This window comes from Misgurnus anguillicaudatus, chromosome 6 (genome assembly GCF_027580225.2).
Source record: "Misgurnus anguillicaudatus chromosome 6, ASM2758022v2, whole genome shotgun sequence".
In the NCBI taxonomy this organism is placed as follows: domain Eukaryota; kingdom Metazoa; phylum Chordata; class Actinopteri; order Cypriniformes; family Cobitidae; genus Misgurnus; species Misgurnus anguillicaudatus.
Window position 1 is genome coordinate 28,622,101 of NC_073342.2, and position 18,103 is coordinate 28,640,203.

General features: G+C 41.2%; 1 protein-coding gene and 1 long non-coding RNA gene across 2 annotated transcripts; one reads left to right on the forward strand and one right to left on the reverse strand.

The window, feature by feature from the left end:
• Window positions 1-743: 743 nt before the first annotated feature.
• Window positions 744-17,525, reverse strand: LOC141364348 (von Willebrand factor A domain-containing protein 5A-like). The gene is made up of 21 exons (XM_073868906.1): window positions 17,228-17,525; window positions 16,471-16,518; window positions 16,177-16,379; window positions 15,839-16,061; window positions 14,827-14,990; window positions 14,599-14,713; window positions 13,796-13,927; window positions 13,323-13,498; window positions 13,154-13,245; window positions 12,928-13,072; window positions 12,708-12,787; window positions 12,513-12,627; window positions 4,046-4,204; window positions 3,844-3,947; window positions 3,542-3,759; window positions 3,390-3,419; window positions 3,272-3,301; window positions 2,277-2,396; window positions 1,511-1,647; window positions 1,305-1,428; window positions 744-1,208 (listed from the first exon to the last, which is right to left on the reverse strand). Exons 2-21 carry the CDS (start codon window positions 16,508-16,510, stop codon window positions 1,129-1,131), a joined length of 2,487 nt encoding a protein of 828 aa, XP_073725007.1. The 5' UTR covers window positions 16,511-16,518; window positions 17,228-17,525; the 3' UTR covers window positions 744-1,128.
• On the forward strand, window positions 10,931-12,486 carry LOC141364353 (uncharacterized). The gene is made up of 3 exons (XR_012370114.1): window positions 10,931-11,530; window positions 11,614-11,677; window positions 11,771-12,486. It is a non-coding gene; the product is annotated as an uncharacterized lncRNA (long non-coding RNA).
• Window positions 17,526-18,103: the final 578 nt, after the last annotated feature.

Sequence of the window (18,103 nt, forward strand, 5' to 3'; positions counted from 1 at the left end):
TGTAATTCTTATGAAGACTCAGTAGTCCAAAACTGAGAGCTAAAAGAAGCATGGACTAAATGTCACTACGTTAACATATGTGTCTTAGTTCAGAACTAGCCTTAAACCTTTACAGACACCAGATGACTTTTGGCCGGATCAGCACCGGATTAACGCCAAAGTCAGCTGCTCTGGTGCGGATCCGGCACGGATCTGTCCCGGAGTCATCTGCTTTCTGGGATTGTTTGTGAACCGGGGGTTAAATTGTGCCTGACGTCTTTGGGGCGGTTTCCTGGACAGAGATTAAACTAGTCCTAGACTAAAATAAAAAAAAGATGTCCAAACTGAAAACAACTTGCACTGACATATCTTTAAATACACCAGTATTTACACCATAATGTTTTTAGTAAGGCATGTTTGTTAACTAGTTTTATTTCCTAATTAAACTAAGGCCTAGTCCTGGCTTAAGCTAATCCCCGTACAGGAAACCACCCATGTGTGTCCAACATTTCTAATAGTCGTAGCCTAGGGGTTAGACTAGAGAGTCGGGCGAGTCTCCCGGCAAGCAGGTCGCGACTGTGGTGCCCTTGAGCAAGGCACCTTAATCTCAATAGCTGGCCACTGCTCAGTGTGTTCACTACTCCCTAGGATTGGTTAAATGTAGAGGTCACATTTTAAGTATGCATTGCATACTTGACAAAACATGTCAATTTTACTAATAATTGACCTGAAAAATAATCACTGCTAGACAGGAAAAACAGGAATAACTCCAAAACATGTTTGTTTTTATTTAGGTATAATAACTTCTTTTTTGCATAACACCAAAAAGCTAATACATGTAATTACATAAACCATAAAGGAAGTAAAAACACTTATTTAGCTTTTATAATTCTGACTTGCTCCAAAAAATGTATCCAGAACTAAATAGCCTACTAAAGAAGCAGAGATGACATACTGTAAATAGGCTGCATGTTATTTGTTTAACAATTTTGTCTTAAGCCTTTTTTCTTAACATCTCTAATAACCAACTGAAAGTGACTACTTTTAAGGTAAAACAAAATTAAGAACAGAAACACAGCTAATAAAATTGAATAAATAAACAATAAGAGATATTTGGTCTTCTAACAGCCTACGAAGCAGAAACACTCCTCAGATTCCCAAAGTTTCTTCTTTCACCTGACATCCCAGTAGATGATTCCCATCACACACACACCGAGACAGACTGACCACTGAAACACACACAAACACACACATCACTTTAGTTTAATACTTGACTAAACATCTCTTTATCTGCTGATGAATGTCGTCTGGTTTGGAGATCTCACCGTTCTGAGAGCCGATCCATGACGCCGCCTTCATGGCCACAAACTGCCACTCAATCTGTTGCTGTATTTTATAGCCGTATAACCAGATGAGAGACAGAAGAGTGGCCCACACTGACCCATCCACCTGTAAACACAAATACACACACCGTACACATGAATTTATTATCATCTTTCATTATTTCATCATGTTGAATCATATGTCACACCTGTGCTGGTTTCTGATTGGTCAGCTCATCTTCAGTCTTTCCAAACACTCGGGCCAAAGCAGCGCTCAGTTCCCAGCAGCCTGAAGCTTTTTGTAGAGTAATAAGCTGGAGTGAAGAGCCCGTCTTAGGCTTAGGTTCTGACACAGAAAGACACATTTTAAGGAGTGCAAAAATATTCAGAGATGGTTTTACATGTCCATTTACAACCCTAGGATTTGCCTTTAGAATGAAATGGTCTATCATTAACTTATTTGAAAGGATCATGTACAATAATGTTGAGCTCTGCTCTGATTGGCTGTTTCTCAGAGCAGCTCCTTCAGTAGCTCTGTGTGTGTGTACTGTAAACAGCCCTTATGTTTGAGTCTGTATCAGACGAAGATACAATTTTGAGGAATAAACAATTGTTTGGAGATTGTTAATGGATGTTTCTGCGTGGTAAGTTTGTGTGCTTTTTCAGTACGGACCTGCAAAACGTAACTGTAGTATGTAACATTAACTCAGCAGTTACAACTTTGTTTTTAGCATTGTAATAGCATTGTACTTAATTTAATGTGTAATGAATGTTGTAAATCTCGACTGTAACGGCACAGTCGGTGTTGAGATTGTCCTGTTTTCCAGTCTTTTGCATGCACAAGGTTTACATAAGGGGAAACAATCATATGTAAGGCTCACTATATGTCATTAACATATGCAGAACTCTTATTATTCATCTATGCCTAGATAAATACAGTTTTACATTTTACAGCACCTTTAAGTCAATACATACTCGATGGTGATGAAGCAGAATCGGCCTTCCTCTTACGTTGACGACTATGTGGCTTTTCTTCTAATTCGACACCAAAATCATCAATTTCTTTCGCTTCAGCAATAGCTTGTTCATGAGAATCTGGAAAAACACATAGTACACATTCGAAAACATGAACAGATCTTTGTAAATGTATTTTTTTACACTTTGCAGAATGGCACCATTCTTTCAAACACTGGAATAGAAATAAAAACAGGGTTCCCACACCTTACTTAACTTCAAATTCAAGGACCTTTCAAGGACTTTCCACGTCCAATACCCTCAAATTCAAGGACTAAATGTGAGGACACATTTCAAGTGAGAGCAAGGTTACATCGTGTTACATTTTAAGATGCATTGTTACAGTTCCCTTTCAAGGGAACTCACGCTGCGTCACTGCGGTGACACTTTCGGGATGCCTCCAGTGGTAAGTGCGTCTGAATGTGTCAAATTCACATTGAACCAATGGTGAGGCTTAACGACAAAGACAGGATTACGAGGGAGCCAGGAAGTATATCACTATCTGAAATATTGCCAAAGACGGCGCTACAGGGACGCAGAAAGTATGGCAAGGGAGACGCAGTGTCTCGTTCCCTTCTCAGGGAACAACAGTTACATACTTAACCAGAGACGTTTTCATGTATTAAAGCATTTTGGTATGAATCAACATTCACATACAGAAGATATAAGTATTGAAAGCAAACAGTTTAGCGCAGGAATAATATGGAATTTTTTAGAAAACTTCTTGCATAAAATAGATTCAAGCACTTTTAATGACCTGTATCTATGCATGTATATTTTGAAAAACTTCCCAGGGCCTTGAATTTTTTTCCCCAGATTCATAAACTTTTAAGAATTTCAAGGACCCGTGGGAACCCTGTAAAAAAATCTTTTGAAGTAATAATACATATTATACAGCACCAAACACTCACAAAATAGATGTGAAAAAATAGATATAAGAAAATGATTTGTCTTACAAGGCGGCGGGGCTCCTCCACCACGCATCACTGAAACAGCATTGAATTTCACATATTAATATAGTTTATATACTATAGACAGTGAGATCTGTAATACAAGAAGTGCAAGAGGACTTACCTGGACGAAAGAAAGTATCATGTCTCATCACTAAAACAGAATTCAATTTCACATTTTATAATCAAATGTACACTATCAATTTTGAAAATGTAATATTGCATAACACTCCATATGTGAACTCAGATGCAGACACAAACAACCAGATGACAAACCTTGTATTGGTACTCTTCTCTGTATCAGAGGTCCTTTCACAGCCTCTCTGTTGTCTTTATTAATGGCAATGAAGGCTGTATGAACACTGCTCACTCCTGCTTCAACACTGATCTCCACCATCCTCCTCCTAATATTCGCCACCCTTCCACCTCTTTTCCTCTCTCTCTGCTCCAGACAGCAAATCAGAGAGCGGGCCGCCAGCCGGTGGACAGACAACCTGCAAAAACATCGACAAACAGTTTAATGAATCTGAGTGTTGTTGAATGAGTCTGAATCAGGATGAATCTGTGCTTTATGTTACCCAGTGTCCTCGGTTGGTTTAAGGCAGAAGTGAAGCTGGTTTGTCACTGGTTGATCTTTCAGGTTGTATTGAACTATCACTGATCCTTCAGAGTTTTCTGAACTCTATGACACAGAAATGAAAAGTAAACAATTTATCTATAAACCCATGATCAGAAGATAAAATCACAAACCTCAAGCCTCAATGACAAATACATGCTCACCTGTCCTTTAAGTTGGGCATAAATGAGTGACCTTTGACCCTGGAAGAGCATTTTGATGGGTGGAGACAGTGTGTTAACCTTAATGCCATGTGGTACTTTCCACTTCACGGAGATCTTGTTCACTGCAGGCTGAAGAGCAAACCTGAGAGACTCCATCACCTGATAACATTTGAAGAGAAATAAAACAATCTCATACAGATTCAAACCCTCTACATTTACATCATCTCTTGTTTCAAACTAAAACTCATCCATATGTAATGGGGTGAGCTTAGAGGGGCGTGTCATTTAACTTTGTGATGAAGCCGGACGGAAGTTGAGCGCACGGACCCTTTAAAAGTGGGGAACATTCCTTTCTTCGGGTTCTCTCTCTGTTTTGGGAAACTGGCTGCAGTGGAGGTGTGTAACGACTCCCTTACCTGTGTAAGCACAAGGTTTATACCTTTTCCGGACCTCTCTTAGTCGCGCTGAACACCAAGGTAGTTCCCGCATCAAACTTCTATTTCATCTGCGTGACATTGTCCGCTATTGTGCATCAGAGGAACGCTGATTTTCTGCGCTGTGCGTGGGCCTGTGGGTACTTCCAAATCATTCACAGTCGGTATGTATCGAATCAATTGGTAGTGTTAGTTTACTGATTGTTTTCATAAAAAGCGGGTATTTGATGGAGGCTCGTTTATTTAGTGTGATCCAGATTTGTGAATGGTGCGTTGACATTGCTGGGGGGCCTGATCAAGGTGCGCTACAGGTATGTGGTGTTATTATTTTATGAATATTAAGTTTCAGTGTTATTTTAGTTAGTAAAAAAAAATATAAGGTTGATGGCGAACTTGTGTTATAGAGGGCTGCTGTTTCGCTGCTGTGGAATTTACAGTCGTTGGACATTCCTGTTGATGCTCTCAATCTTCTGACGTTTCATCCTGTGTGTGCGTTTGTGCGTGTGTGTGTGCGTGTGTGTGTGCGTGTGTGTGTGCGTGTGTGTGTGTGTGTGTGTGTGTGTGTGTGTGTGTTTAGTAATGATGTGTGACTGCGTGGAGTATTAGGTTTAGCTGTTAAATTGTGTATTGGTGTTTTGTTTGTTTACCCCCATGTGTGTATTTTGAGAGGTCACACGGGTATTAGACCATTTATTATTCTGTACATCTGACTCATATAAGTGACCTGGGGAATTTGTATTGCCTATTTCATTTATAATCTTTTTTTTGTTTCTTTTTTTGTGTGGAGGTTGGTTTGTTTAATTGAAATGGTTTGTTTCACTAACTGGAAGTGATTGGTTTTTTTACTTTGTGTGTGGGATTTTCTTTCTTTATATTGGTACCAATTAGTATTATTATTGTGTGATTCATTACCTCAGGGTATCTATGAGACAAATGGTCTAAGAACTAAGTGTCCCCCCACATATGGTATGAATGCTGTGTAGTGTGTTTACGCCTTTTATGTGAATGTGGATGTTTGTATTTTTATACCACTAAATTAAAGATTGAATAAGCACACCCTTGTTGTCTTCCTCCATTTGGTTGGGGGGCCTGTTGTAAGGGGAATTGAATAGTAATACCCCTTTGTTACATATAACTTGACACTGTCACATTTGGCGTAGTCGGGCAGGGTCATTGTAACAGGGTGTGCTGTGTAAATCTGTTTATTTTGTATGGTGTTTTTTTCTTTTTTTTCTTTTTTTTCTGTGTTTTGTATATTTGGATATTTTGGTGTGAGTGTGTTTATTTTGCAGCAGCGGGACAGCAGCAGGCAGTGGTAAAGAGTGTTTCGTGAAGTTGCTGACTTGAGTTACCAGTAAGTCCAAATTTTTTTTCTTTTCTCTCTTTTGATTACCAATGGAGAGTGAAGTAGAGGAGTTGCGACAGCAGGTTCAGCTCCTGCAGACAGAGAATGAACAGTTACAGCGTCAAGCTAATTCTGTAGCAGGGTCCTCAGCTACTGTTAGTGCCTCAAATGTGGATTCAAATATGCGTGCCTCCAGTATGGCTGGTGCCACCAGGCCCATGATAGAGCGTGTTATTCTTGTTCCTAGAGAACGACGGTGTCCTACGTTTAATGGAAGGGAAGATGAGGATGTGTTTGAATGGGTAGAGGAAATGAAAAGTAATTTACGAGCACGAAGTTTATCAGGCAGGGAGGAAGCGTTGTTTATTTTTGATCATTTGGGGGGATCTGCAAGAAGCGAAATTAAATTTAGATCAAGGGAAGAGAGAGAGGATCCGGAAAAGGTGTTCTCTGTGTTAAAAGAATTGTACGGTGAGGTACATTCATATATTTCGCTTCAGGAGCGGTTTTTCTCCCGTAAACAGGAAGAAGGTGAGTCCTTGCAGGATTTTTCACATGCACTTTTTGCTTTAATGGATAAAGTGATACAATGTGCACCAGGTGGTGTGCCCAATTCGGCCACTTTATTAAGGGATCAATTTGTTGAATACGTCCGTGATATTGGGTTGTGCCGTGAGCTTAAACGTTATGTCCGGCGCCATCCACAGTCCACTGTTTTGGATGTACGAAGAGAGGCGATTAGGTGGGTAGATGAGGGTTCTCGGCCAGAGATGCGAGAGAGGAGTCATTCGGTTCCGTCAATTGCTACTCAGTATAGAGTTCAGGGACATGGCTTACCTTCTGGTAGTCATAATTCAGCAGAGATGAATGAATTAAAGGAGATGCTTCGCACTCAGCAAGAACAGCTTAATCAGCTAACTCAGGGCCTGCAGCAGTTACAGTCTTGGCAGGCTTTTAATCAGCCTAGGCGAAGTGGTCCTATTATTTGTCGCCGGTGTAATCAACCAGGTCACATTGCCCGGAATTGTGTTTTGGATATGCGTCGGCCTATGGAACAACGAATGCCTCCAGTAGTACGAGGCAATCCCCCTGGTCCTAGTGGGCCGGCGGAAAACTTCAACCCCCTGAATTGACGAGCCACACTTCAGGAGGGGTGGTGGTTGGCTCTCGGCCCCTGGGATGGGAGGGTTCTCCAACTTTGTCCAAGTTGGTGGGTCGCTGTCCGTCTGTCACTATTATGATGGGGGGGGTGGAGGTTCCTTGCTTATTAGACACCGGGTCCATGGTGACAACTATATCTGAAAATTTCTTTCGTCAACATTTTGAGCCCCGGGGACAAGAGAAGTTGCGTAGTTGTGGATGGTTACAGCTGCGTGCTGCAAATGGTTTGGACATACCTTATTTAGGGTATTTAGAACTGGATTTCGTTGTCCTCGGGAGGCATATTAAGAACAAATGTGTACTTGTGGTAAGGGATCGCTCAAATTCTTGTCTAGGTGGGCTTCCTGGGTTGTTGGGCATGAATGTCATGCAGGACTGTTACAAAGAGTTGTTTAGTCAATATGGTAGTGCTCTTTTTGATCTTCAGATTGTGAAGGACACTCCTGCATGGCAATCTGCCTTACAGTATTGCAAGAAGATTGAGGTGGGAGTTGAGGATGCCAGGAGTAGGCCAGCCAGGATTGGGCAAGAAACCGTAAGAATCCCTGCAGATTCGTTGCGCTTTGTGCCAGTCACATTTCATTTGCCGGTAGGCCCTCCATCTGTGCTGTTATTTGAACCCTTGGAGAAAGGGGATTCACTTCCGGCTGGCCTTTTGGCCTCTGTATCTCTTGTGCCAATCATTCAAGGGGTGGCCTATGTACCCATAGTTAATGTGGGTGAACAGGATTCCTGTGTACAACCTCACGTTGTGGTGGGAACCCTATCTAATGTTCAGGTTATGCCAAGGTGGGAGGGGGATGTTACCATTGAACCATTGGTGGGACACGTTGACCAGCAAGCCATCGTAGCAGCACAGGTGGCCGGAGTAGGTGGGGTAGAAGAAGTAATCCAGAATATGGATTTGTCTCATTTGTCACCAGAAGAACAGGTTCTGGTAAGGACCCTCCTGAGCAAACATAGGTCTGTGTTTTCATCTCATGATGGTGACTTGGGTTGTACAGAGCTCATGACTCATGAGATCCCCTTGCTTGACGATGAGCCGGTACGGCAGAGGTATCGCCGGTTACCTCCTTCAGATTATGAAGCTGTAAAACAACATATTCATCAACTGTTGCAAAGTCAGGTGATTAGGGAGAGTGCTAGTCCCTATGCATCCCCTATTGTTGTAGTCAAGAAAAAGGATGGTCAGATTCGCCTATGTGTTGATTACAGGCAGTTAAACAGCAAGACACGAAAGGATGCATTCCCCCTGCCCCGGATTGAGGAGTCGCTGGATGCCCTATGTGGAGCCCAGTGGTTTTCCACGTTGGACTTAGCCAGTGGCTATAATCAAGTTCCGGTGGCGGAGGGAGATAAATGCAAGACGGCTTTTTGCACACCTTTTGGGCTATTCGAGTTTAACCGGATGCCTTTTGGGTTGTGCAACGCGCCTAGTACCTTCCAGCGCCTAATGGAACGCATGTTTGGGGACCAACGATTCCAGACCTTATTACTTTACCTAGATGATATCATTGTTTTTTCATCCACCATTACACAACATTTGCAGAGGTTGGAAATGGTTTTTGTCAGATTACAACAGGAGGGGCTTAAGGCCAAATTGGAAAAATGTTGTTTCTTTCGACAACATGTGAGTTATTTGGGACATGTGGTCTCAAAAGACGGGGTGTCTACTGATCCGGCTAAGATCAATGCAGTGGCTGAGTGGAAGCGTCCGACAACAGTAGCTGAGTTGCGATCCTTTTTAGGATTCGCTAGTTACTATAGGCGCTTTGTGGAAGGATTTGCACAGCTAGCTGCACCATTGCATCGCCTGGTTGCAGATGTAGGGGGAACTAGAAAGAAGAGGGGATCAGGGAAGTCGTTTGAAAGTGGTTGGACTGAAGAGTGTGAACGGGGATTCCAGAGTTTGAAACGGAGACTGGTGTCGGCTCCCGTTTTGGCTTATGCTGACTTCTCTTCTCCGTTTGTACTGGAGATTGATGCTAGCCATTCAGGGTTGGGGGCAGTCCTCAGTCAGGAAAGGGAGGGTCAGCTGAGGCCAGTGGCATATGCAAGTCGGGGGCTTAGACCTACAGAAAAGAACATGCAAAACTATAGCTCAATGAAACTCGAGTTGTTGGCATTAAAATGGGCCCTTTACTGAAAAGTTTAGGGATTATCTGGTAGGACAGAAATGTATGGTGTATACTGATAATAACCCATTGAGTTATTTGAAGACCGCCAAACTCGGTGCTCTGGAACAACGTTGGGCCTCACAGTTGGCCGCTTTTGATTTCGACATCCGATATCGGCCGGGCCGGGTGAATGGCAATGCGGATGCATTGTCTAGACAATATCCAGTGGCACTTCCCGTACAACCAGATTGTGGAACAATTTTGCCAGGGGTACTGGTAGAATTGTTGGATAGACAGGGGCCAGTGGAGGTAGAACAGAGTATGATCTCGGCCTTTTCCAAGACATCACATCTAGAGTTACAACAAGCACAGGGACAAGATAAAGTTATTGGTCCTGTTTTAGGCTTTTTTTCTTCACATGTTTACCCTACCAAGGAACAACGTAGTACCATGTCTAGGAGTAGCCTGGAATTGCTCCGTCAGTGGAGCCGGTTGTTCATAAAGGATGACTTGTTGTATCGCCATTTAAAGTTACCTGATGGAGGTGAAGTTGTGGCTCAGCTGGTGTTGCCAAGAGTTTTACAAGCAGAGGTTTTTGAGCAATTACATGGGGCACATGGTCACCAAGGTAGGGAACGCACCTACGAGTTAATACGCCGTCGGTGTGATTGGCCTGGAATGGAGGCCGGGGTGCGGGCGAAGTGTCATGAGTGTAGGCAATGTGCAGTTGCAAAGGCAAATCAGCCACTAGCCCACGCAGCAATGGGCCATTTGTTGGCATCAAGGCCAAACCAGATCTTGGCAGTCGATTTTACCACCTTGGATGGGCCAGTGATGGCCGAGAGCATGTTTTGGTGATGACAGACGTCTTCTCAAAGTTTACTCAGGCTGTCCCCACACGGGACCAGACTGCGACTACGGTTGCTAACGTCTTGGTTCATGAGTTGTTTTACAAGTTCGGTGTACCAGCACAAATTCATTTGGATCAAGGGCGATGTTTTGAGGGGGCTGTGGTGTCCCAGCTTTGTCAGTGGTATGGTGTGCAGAAGACTCGCACTACCCCATATCACCCTCAGGGGAATGGGCAGTGCGAGCGCTTTAATAGGACCCTCCATGACTTACTGCGTACACTGTCAGTCGAACAGAAACGCTGTTGGACTCGTCATCTCGCGCAAGTATGTTATGCATACAATACTACTCCCCACCAGACTACAAGGGAGTCACCATACTTTTTGATGTTCGGTCAAGCTCCTAAACTTCCAGTTGACTTTTTGCTCGCAGGTGTAGAGGAACCCGTTGGGGGACAAGTGAGTGATTGGGTAAAAGAACATGGAGATACCCTGAGAGTAACATACAGGAGAGTGCGAGCAAGGTTGGATAGAGCTGCAGGTCTGCGTAAAATGCGCCACGACCAGGAAAGGAGTGAGGTGAGGTTACAGGAAGGTCAGGAAGTGTATGTACGGGACCTTGGCATTCGGGGTCGTCATAAAATTCAAAATCATTGGTCTAGTCTACGCTATAGGGTTGTTAGGGCTCCTAGGGGAGATGGGGGAGTATATACCATAGCGCAGATAGGCGATCCCTCCCGGACAAAGCAGGTACACAGGTCTTACCTGAAGCCAGCCTCAAATGTTGTGTGCCCAGACCCCGTGGCTGATCCTGGGTTAGGACCGTTCGAAGACGAGAATGAGCTTTTCGTCTCAGGGGAGACAGCTGGTGAGGGGGAGGTGATTGTTATTGAGGGAGTGTCCCCAGGTCCCAGTGTAGGGGAAGTTGGCCAGTTCCCAGAGGAAGAACCTGTGAGAGAAGAGAGCAGGGAATCTAGGGTTGAGGTGCCGGTGCTGAGTGGGGACCCCCTTGTTCAACCAAGGGAGGAAGGGAGGCGCAAAACCACTCGAGTAACTGCAGGGAGGCATGCAAACCCTTACCATTTACCAAGGGCTGTGATACAGGTTCAGAGTGTACAAGGGAGCCAAGAGTCTGGAAACCTCCCAGAGCCACCCAGTCAGAATCAAGGGCCCCCTTTTCGACCATGGCTTTAAGCTGTATCATCGGGACGATGATAGAAAAGCTGGGGGTAGAATGTAATGGGGTGAGCTTAGAGGGGCGTGTCATTTGACTTTGTGATGAAGCCGGACGGAAGTTGAGCGCACGGACCCTTTAAAAGTGGGGAACATTCCTTTCTTCGGGTTCTCTCTCTGTTTTGGGAAACTGGCTGCAGTGGAGGTGTGTAACGACTCCCTTACCTGTGTAAGCACAAGGTTTATACCTTTTCCGGACCTCTCTTAGTCGCGCTGAACACCAAGGTAGTTCCCGCATCAAACTTCTATTTCATCTGCGTGACATTGTCCGCTATTGTGCATCAGAGGAACGCTGATTTTCTGCGCTGTGCGTGGGCCTGTGGGTACTTCCAAATCATTCACAGTCGGTATGTATCGAATCAATTGGTAGTGTTAGTTTACTGATTGTTTTCATAAAAAGCGGGTATTTGATGGAGGCTCGTTTATTTAGTGTGATCCAGATTTATGAATGGTGCGTTGACATTGCTGGGGGGCCTGATCAAGGTGCGCTACAGGTATGTGGTGTTATTATTTTATGAATATTAAGTTTCAGTGTTATTTTAGTTAGTAAAAAAAAATATAAGGTTGATGGCGAACTTGTGTTATAGAGGGCTGCTGTTTCGCTGCTGTGGAATTTACAGTCGTTGGACATTCCTGTTGATGCTCTCAATCTTCTGACGTTTCATCCTGTGTGTGCGTTCGTGCGTGTGTGTGTGCGTGTGTGTGTGCGTGTGTGTGTGTGTGTGTGTGTGTGTGTGTGTGTTTAGTAATGATGTGTGACTGCGTGGAGTATTAGGTTTAGCTGTTAAATTGTGTATTGGTGTTTTGTTTGTTTACCCCCATGTGTGTATTTTGAGAGGTCACACGGGTATTAGACCATTTATTATTCTGTACATCTGACTCATATAAGTGACCTGGGGAATTTGTATTGCCTATTTCATTTATAATCTTTTTTTTGTTTCTTTTTTGTGTGGAGGTTGGTTTGTTTAATTGAAATGGTTTGTTTCACTAACTGGAAGTGATTGGTTTTTTTACTTTGTGTGTGGGATTTTCTTTCTTTATATTGGTACCAATTAGTATTATTATTGTGTGATTCATTACCTCAGGGTATCTATGAGACAAATGGTCTAAGAACTAAGTGTCCCCCCACATATGGTATGAATGCTGTGTAGTGTGTTTACGCCTTTTATGTGAATGTGGATGTTTGTATTTTTATACCACTAAATTAAAGATTGAATAAGCACACCCTTGTTGTCTTCCTCCATTTGGTTGGGGGGCCTGTTGTAAGGGGAATTGAATAGTAATACCCCTTTGTTACATATAACTTGACACTGTCACACATAGTCTCACTTTGGGTTGCATGCGGTCTGTGCCTGTGATGAACTGGGCGTGTCCAGATCCCGCTTTGGCCATTCCTGTGATGAGGGCGGTACTTGCACCCTCACCAATCCCGAATGAGAAACACCTGAAGATAAACAGTAACAACAGCTCAGCTACTCTGTTTTCTCCATACACAGAAGCGTCGCAGGAGCATGAAACACTGACCTGTGAGATTGAGCATGGTCTCTCACAAGATCCAAAACCTCTTTAGTGTTCCTTACCTCTCCATCAGTGAAGACAAACAGCTGCAGAGAGAAAATACATCTAAACAACAGTTCATAAAAGTGTGTAAAGACTCATACATTCAAACAAATCCAGTCTGAAACACATTAAATGCTTTAGGTTTGGTTTCCTGTATGGATTGATGTATTATGAGGTGATGCACCTGTCTGGGGTGTTCAGGGTAACAGGGTTGATTGTAGATGTGTTGGAGAGCCGGTACAATATCTGTGCCACCCAAGTCTGCTTCCATTCTATTGACTGCCTGCAGTGCCTTGTCCATTGTGTCCTCATTGTACACAACACTCTGACTGCAATGACACAAACATTAAAATCCTTGCACATGTTTTAGAGCGGAGTATGAGAATTTAAGAATACTCAGATTTACTCACTAAAAGAAGAAGCACTCAAAACGAGAGCCAAATCCATAGACATTGAAGTAACAGCCCATGGGCAGACTCTTCAACAGCAGGATTAGAGTTGCCTGTAGACAGATAGATAAACATGTGTCTCATCTTATGCTTTAACAAATCCATATATTTTTTACATCCTTAACCGTACCTTTGCACTTTGTATGCGCGTCTTTGCTCCTTTCCCATGATGCATCATACAGTCCATACTGCCTGATCTGTCCATAACAAAAATAAACTCGCCTTTGTTTGGTAATGACGACATCACTTCCTTTGGGAATTCGGGGTACAAACTTATCATCACCATTGGGTCACTCATCAAAGAACCTGAAATAGAGACAAAAATGTTTGTGTGACTCTCTCCAAACATCAAAATGCTGTAAAATTATGTAAATTGATTAAAAACAAGCTTTTTGAAGCGTTTGTATGTTAGATTATGGTGAACACACAAACATGCATTTTAAGGAATGGTTAATTAATTGTTAAGCATTGTAATATATGCTTTTGCAAGCATAAATTATTGCCATATTACATGAAAGTATATTTCAAATATTCATATTTTTGTGTAAGTAAATTGTAAGCAACTCAATGGTATTTCAGTTAAACTATTAAGTCAAGACATACTTGCTTGTGATGAAGCAGAAACAGCCTTCCTCTTGCGTCTAGAAAACAAAAGCCTACGACCACGACGTCTGGGCCTTTTTTTTAATTTCACATCAATGTGTCTCACTTCATCCAGGGCTTGTCCTTGAGAATCTGGATAAAACATACATTACACATTCAAAAGCATGAAGAAAGCTTTGTAAATCGAGCTTCTTTACACTTTGCGGAACGACACACCAGCCTTTCAAACACTAGCGTAGAAAAAAATCGAGGAAAGTAAAAACTGGCCAAAAGAAGATTGCTTGAGTTTTCTAGTGAAGTATTATGTTATATTACATGTGTGGTATAACTGTAAATCTTGTGTATTACTGTAAATGTGTGGTATATCTGTAACTAGAGTAGACACTCAACATTCCTATACATGTGGAGCTAGTTAAAGGAACAGTATGTAAGAAATTTATATCAATTAATCAAAAAATGGCCCTGATATGTCCCTAGACATTAAGAAATCATTTTCATTTCAAGTACTTATATCACTGACAACAGTGGTCTGGCCAGGATATTGTCATTTAAAAAGTGGAGTTGCAGCCCTCAACTGATTTATGTTGTCATGTTGTGTATTGACCACCAGTTGGGTGATTGCAGTACCAGTTTTAGCCACAAGTTTTGTGATTGCAATACCAGTTTTGGCCACAATCCTACATACTGTTCCTTTAAAGGAATAATCATGTACACTATTTCATTTAAGAAGAGGTTAAAATACTTGGTATTTTAAAAATACTTGGTATTTTAAACACATTATTCAGGTGAACTGTAGTCTGTACCTGGTTTTGCAGTGTTCACTCCTGCCTCCACTATAGCAGTGGGCTGATGGGTATTCTGATAGTACAGAAACAACTCAACATCTTTATCAAGCTTGTGACCAGAACTCAGATTCACCTACAACACAAACATATAAAGAAAGCATTGAATAAACAACATTATCTCTGTAAAACACACACACACACACACACACACACACACACACATAAACTGTATTAAGCCCACAGTACCGTTGCCTGAGTGTGATCAGAGTTGAGGAACACAAGAGGATCCAGAGTACAGTTGGACTCTAGTTTGGAGATGGGGTTTGGAGAGCTCACATGAACACTAAAAGTGAAAGTGTAGGGAGCAGAGACACATGACGAAATCTCTGAAACTATTCCAGCATCTGAACCTGAGGACGACACAGAGATTGTGTTATAAAAACAATCTTTAATCTCACTTATTACTGTAAATCTGATGTGTTAAAGTAAATGTGTGGTATAGCTGTAAATCTTGTGTGTTACTGTAAATGTGTGGTATTACTGTAAATCTTGTAAATTACTGTAAATGTGTGGTATAACTTTAAATCTTGTGTATTACTGTAAATGTGTGGTATAATTGTAAATCTTGTGTATTACTGTAAATGTGTGGTATAACTTTAAATCTTGTGTATTACTGTAAATGTGTGGTATAATTGTAAATCTTGTGTATTACTGTAAATGTGTGGTATAACTTTAAATCTTGTGTATTACTGTAAATGTGTGGTATAATTGTAAATCTTGTGTATTACTGTAAATGTGTGGTATAACTATAAATCTTGTGTATTACTGTAAATGAGTGATATTACTGTAAATCTTATGTATTACTGCAAATCTTGTGTGTTACTATAAATATGTGGTATTACGGTAAATCTTGTGTATTACTGTAAATGTGTGGTATAACTATAAATCTTGTGTATTACTGTAAATGAGTGATATTACTGTAAATCTTATGTATTACTGCAAATCTTGTGTGTTTCTATAAATATGTGGTATTACGGTAAATTTTGTGTGTTACTGTAAATGGGTGGCATTACTGCATATATTTTGTGTTACTGTGAATGTGTGGCATTACTGTAAATCTTGTGTGTTACTGTAAATGTGTGGTATTACTGCAAACCTTGTGTGTTACTGTAAATGTGTGGTATTACTGCAAATCTTGTGTGTTACTGTAAATGTGTGGCATTACTGTAAAGTGTTGTCAGCTGTTGAAGTGCAGTACCTGCTGGTGCGTATCTGGGGTTGAGTACAGCAGGCAGACAGAAGCGCAGCGAGTGGTCGTCCTGCACAGAGAGCTCAGTGATGTATGTGATGGTGATGTCAGCGTTCTGACCCGGTGACAGACACCCAACACTCAGACTGAACACATCAGAACTTTCTTCACTCTCTTCCAATAGAAACGCCTGACAACCCGAACTCACAGCATCATCATACTCATCCCTAGCCTACAATACAGAGAGTTTGAATAACAAGCAATGAATGCAAAAACAAAAATAATTCATGTGTTTGGTCAAAACACTTATCATATATCTTGTATTTTGATGGATGCGAGAGACTCGCAGTTTGTCTATCTTGAACCTCTGCCACAATCTCCTGATCTCCGATCTTGGCACTGAAGTGACAGACAGCAGCATCAGCAGGCAGAGGAAACACAAACAAGGCCTCCAGGTGGCGCTCTTCCTCATTCACATACTGCAGAGTGGAGGTGACTGTAGCTACATGACTCTTCACCTGCACCTCAACTCTGATGCTCTTCAGAGGAACTGACAAGTAAACAAACACAACAACATCTTTTAATTGTCTATTTATCTATAAGTAATTTTAGTATATGCTTTGGAAATAAACAGGTGAGACCTGGCAGCTTTCTCTCAGTCACGAGTCCACAGCAGTCCATCGTTCTGCCTATGTTTAAGAAAATGACAGATTACTGCAGTTTATATACAAACTGATTTACAGTTGCACAGTTTTGACAGCTTATTTCACGTGACGCAAACGTTGTGGTCATGCTTTGAGGGCATCATTCTCTTCATGCCTAATTAGAAATCACTCAATTATATACATGTCGTCTTAACCATTAAATCATCTTAATATCAAATTAAATCGTATATACCACATATTCATCATAAATGTAAAACTGTCAAGTTAGACATTTCTTGTTTCAAGGCAGCACGTGTTATGATTTTGTCCTTATCCGCAAATTTTGAAATTCAGCTTGAACCATTTAGTTTCAGGTTTTTTCATAGATAATATTTCATATATCTTTATATCTAATATGAGTGATTATGTTTTTGAGAAACTTAAGGTTTAAATTTTCATAAAATATCTTCACACTCAAACAGATAACGATGCTGTGGCAGTATTTAAACGTTATGCGACATAGTCTTATTTACATTTGTCGTCTTATTGAATATGTGTTGTTTTACATATTTTATACAAATACACTACTATTATTATTAAAAAAAACAAATACGCATAGGCCTACAATGATCTTTGCACGTGCACATGGCATGCACTTCCCGCCTCTATCTCCTTTTTACACGCTGTTGCTTTCAACACGGTGTAAATGTAACTTAATTAGCAAGTAAGTGTTAGTCTTGTTTTCAGTCCTTACCGGTATTACCTGATCTCACTATTATCTTGATGATCCGACAAACTGTAATGCAACAGGTTTACAGTACCTAAAATGGTGGCGTGCTGCTTTTTTTTCGGTAGTGCTGCTTGCACCTGCAGTCAACCGAACTTGACTAACGTTACACTGTAGGTGATTTCTTTCTTGTGAAATCATATTTATGCATTGTTCACACGCGTTTCAATAATAGAGATTTTATGATTTTTGGACCTTAACAATGTCGTTTGTGTTTACAAAATTAAATTTGAGAAGTTTTATTCGCAGATGATAGTTTTACTTGAAAACGTCATAATTTACGTCACGAACGGAAATGCAGCTAAAAAATCCACAAACTCGCAAAACGGTAAATCATGCTGTGAAAAATAAATGTATTCCACCAATTTTGTCACATGTTATGAATGATTTCAAATTATACCGTTCCCCTTAGGAAAAAGTACAAAACAAGCTCTCAAAAATGTAATATTGTGAAAGTACTCGATTTTTGGTATTTTTTCTCTCTTCTTCTTTTCTTCCCTGGTAACATGGTTGATGAATATATATTGTTCATGTGGCATTGACCAAAAGTATTTTGTATTTAATGTCGTTATTCTTAAAAAAAAAAAAAAAAAAAAAAAACATTTACTCCTCAACAATGCAAACACAACTACCAGCATATTCAGAAACCCCAATAAAAACCTCACATTATAGATAAAGAGACATAACCGCATGGTGTCTGAATGCAATCATATATTTTAGGAAATTGCATGGGATTATGATATTTTCCATTAATAAAAATAAGTTTGGAAATGTGTGTTATCTGGCAAATCACAGAAACAGGCGACTATCATTGGGATTCAGTGCGACCGCTTGGTGCTTTTA

Coding starts and splice junctions, on each gene's coding strand:
- LOC141364348 (XM_073868906.1), bottom strand. CDS start 16,510: ATGGACTGCTGTGGACTCGTGACTGAGAGAAAGCTGCCAG. Junction 12,628..12,707: donor GACCATGCTCAATCTCACAG/GTCAGTGTTTCA, acceptor GTTTATCTTCAG/GTGTTTCTCATTCGGGATTG. Junction 3,302..3,389: donor TGATACTTTCTTTCGTCCAG/GTAAGTCCTCTT, acceptor ATGCTGTTTCAG/TGATGCGTGGTGGAGGAGCC.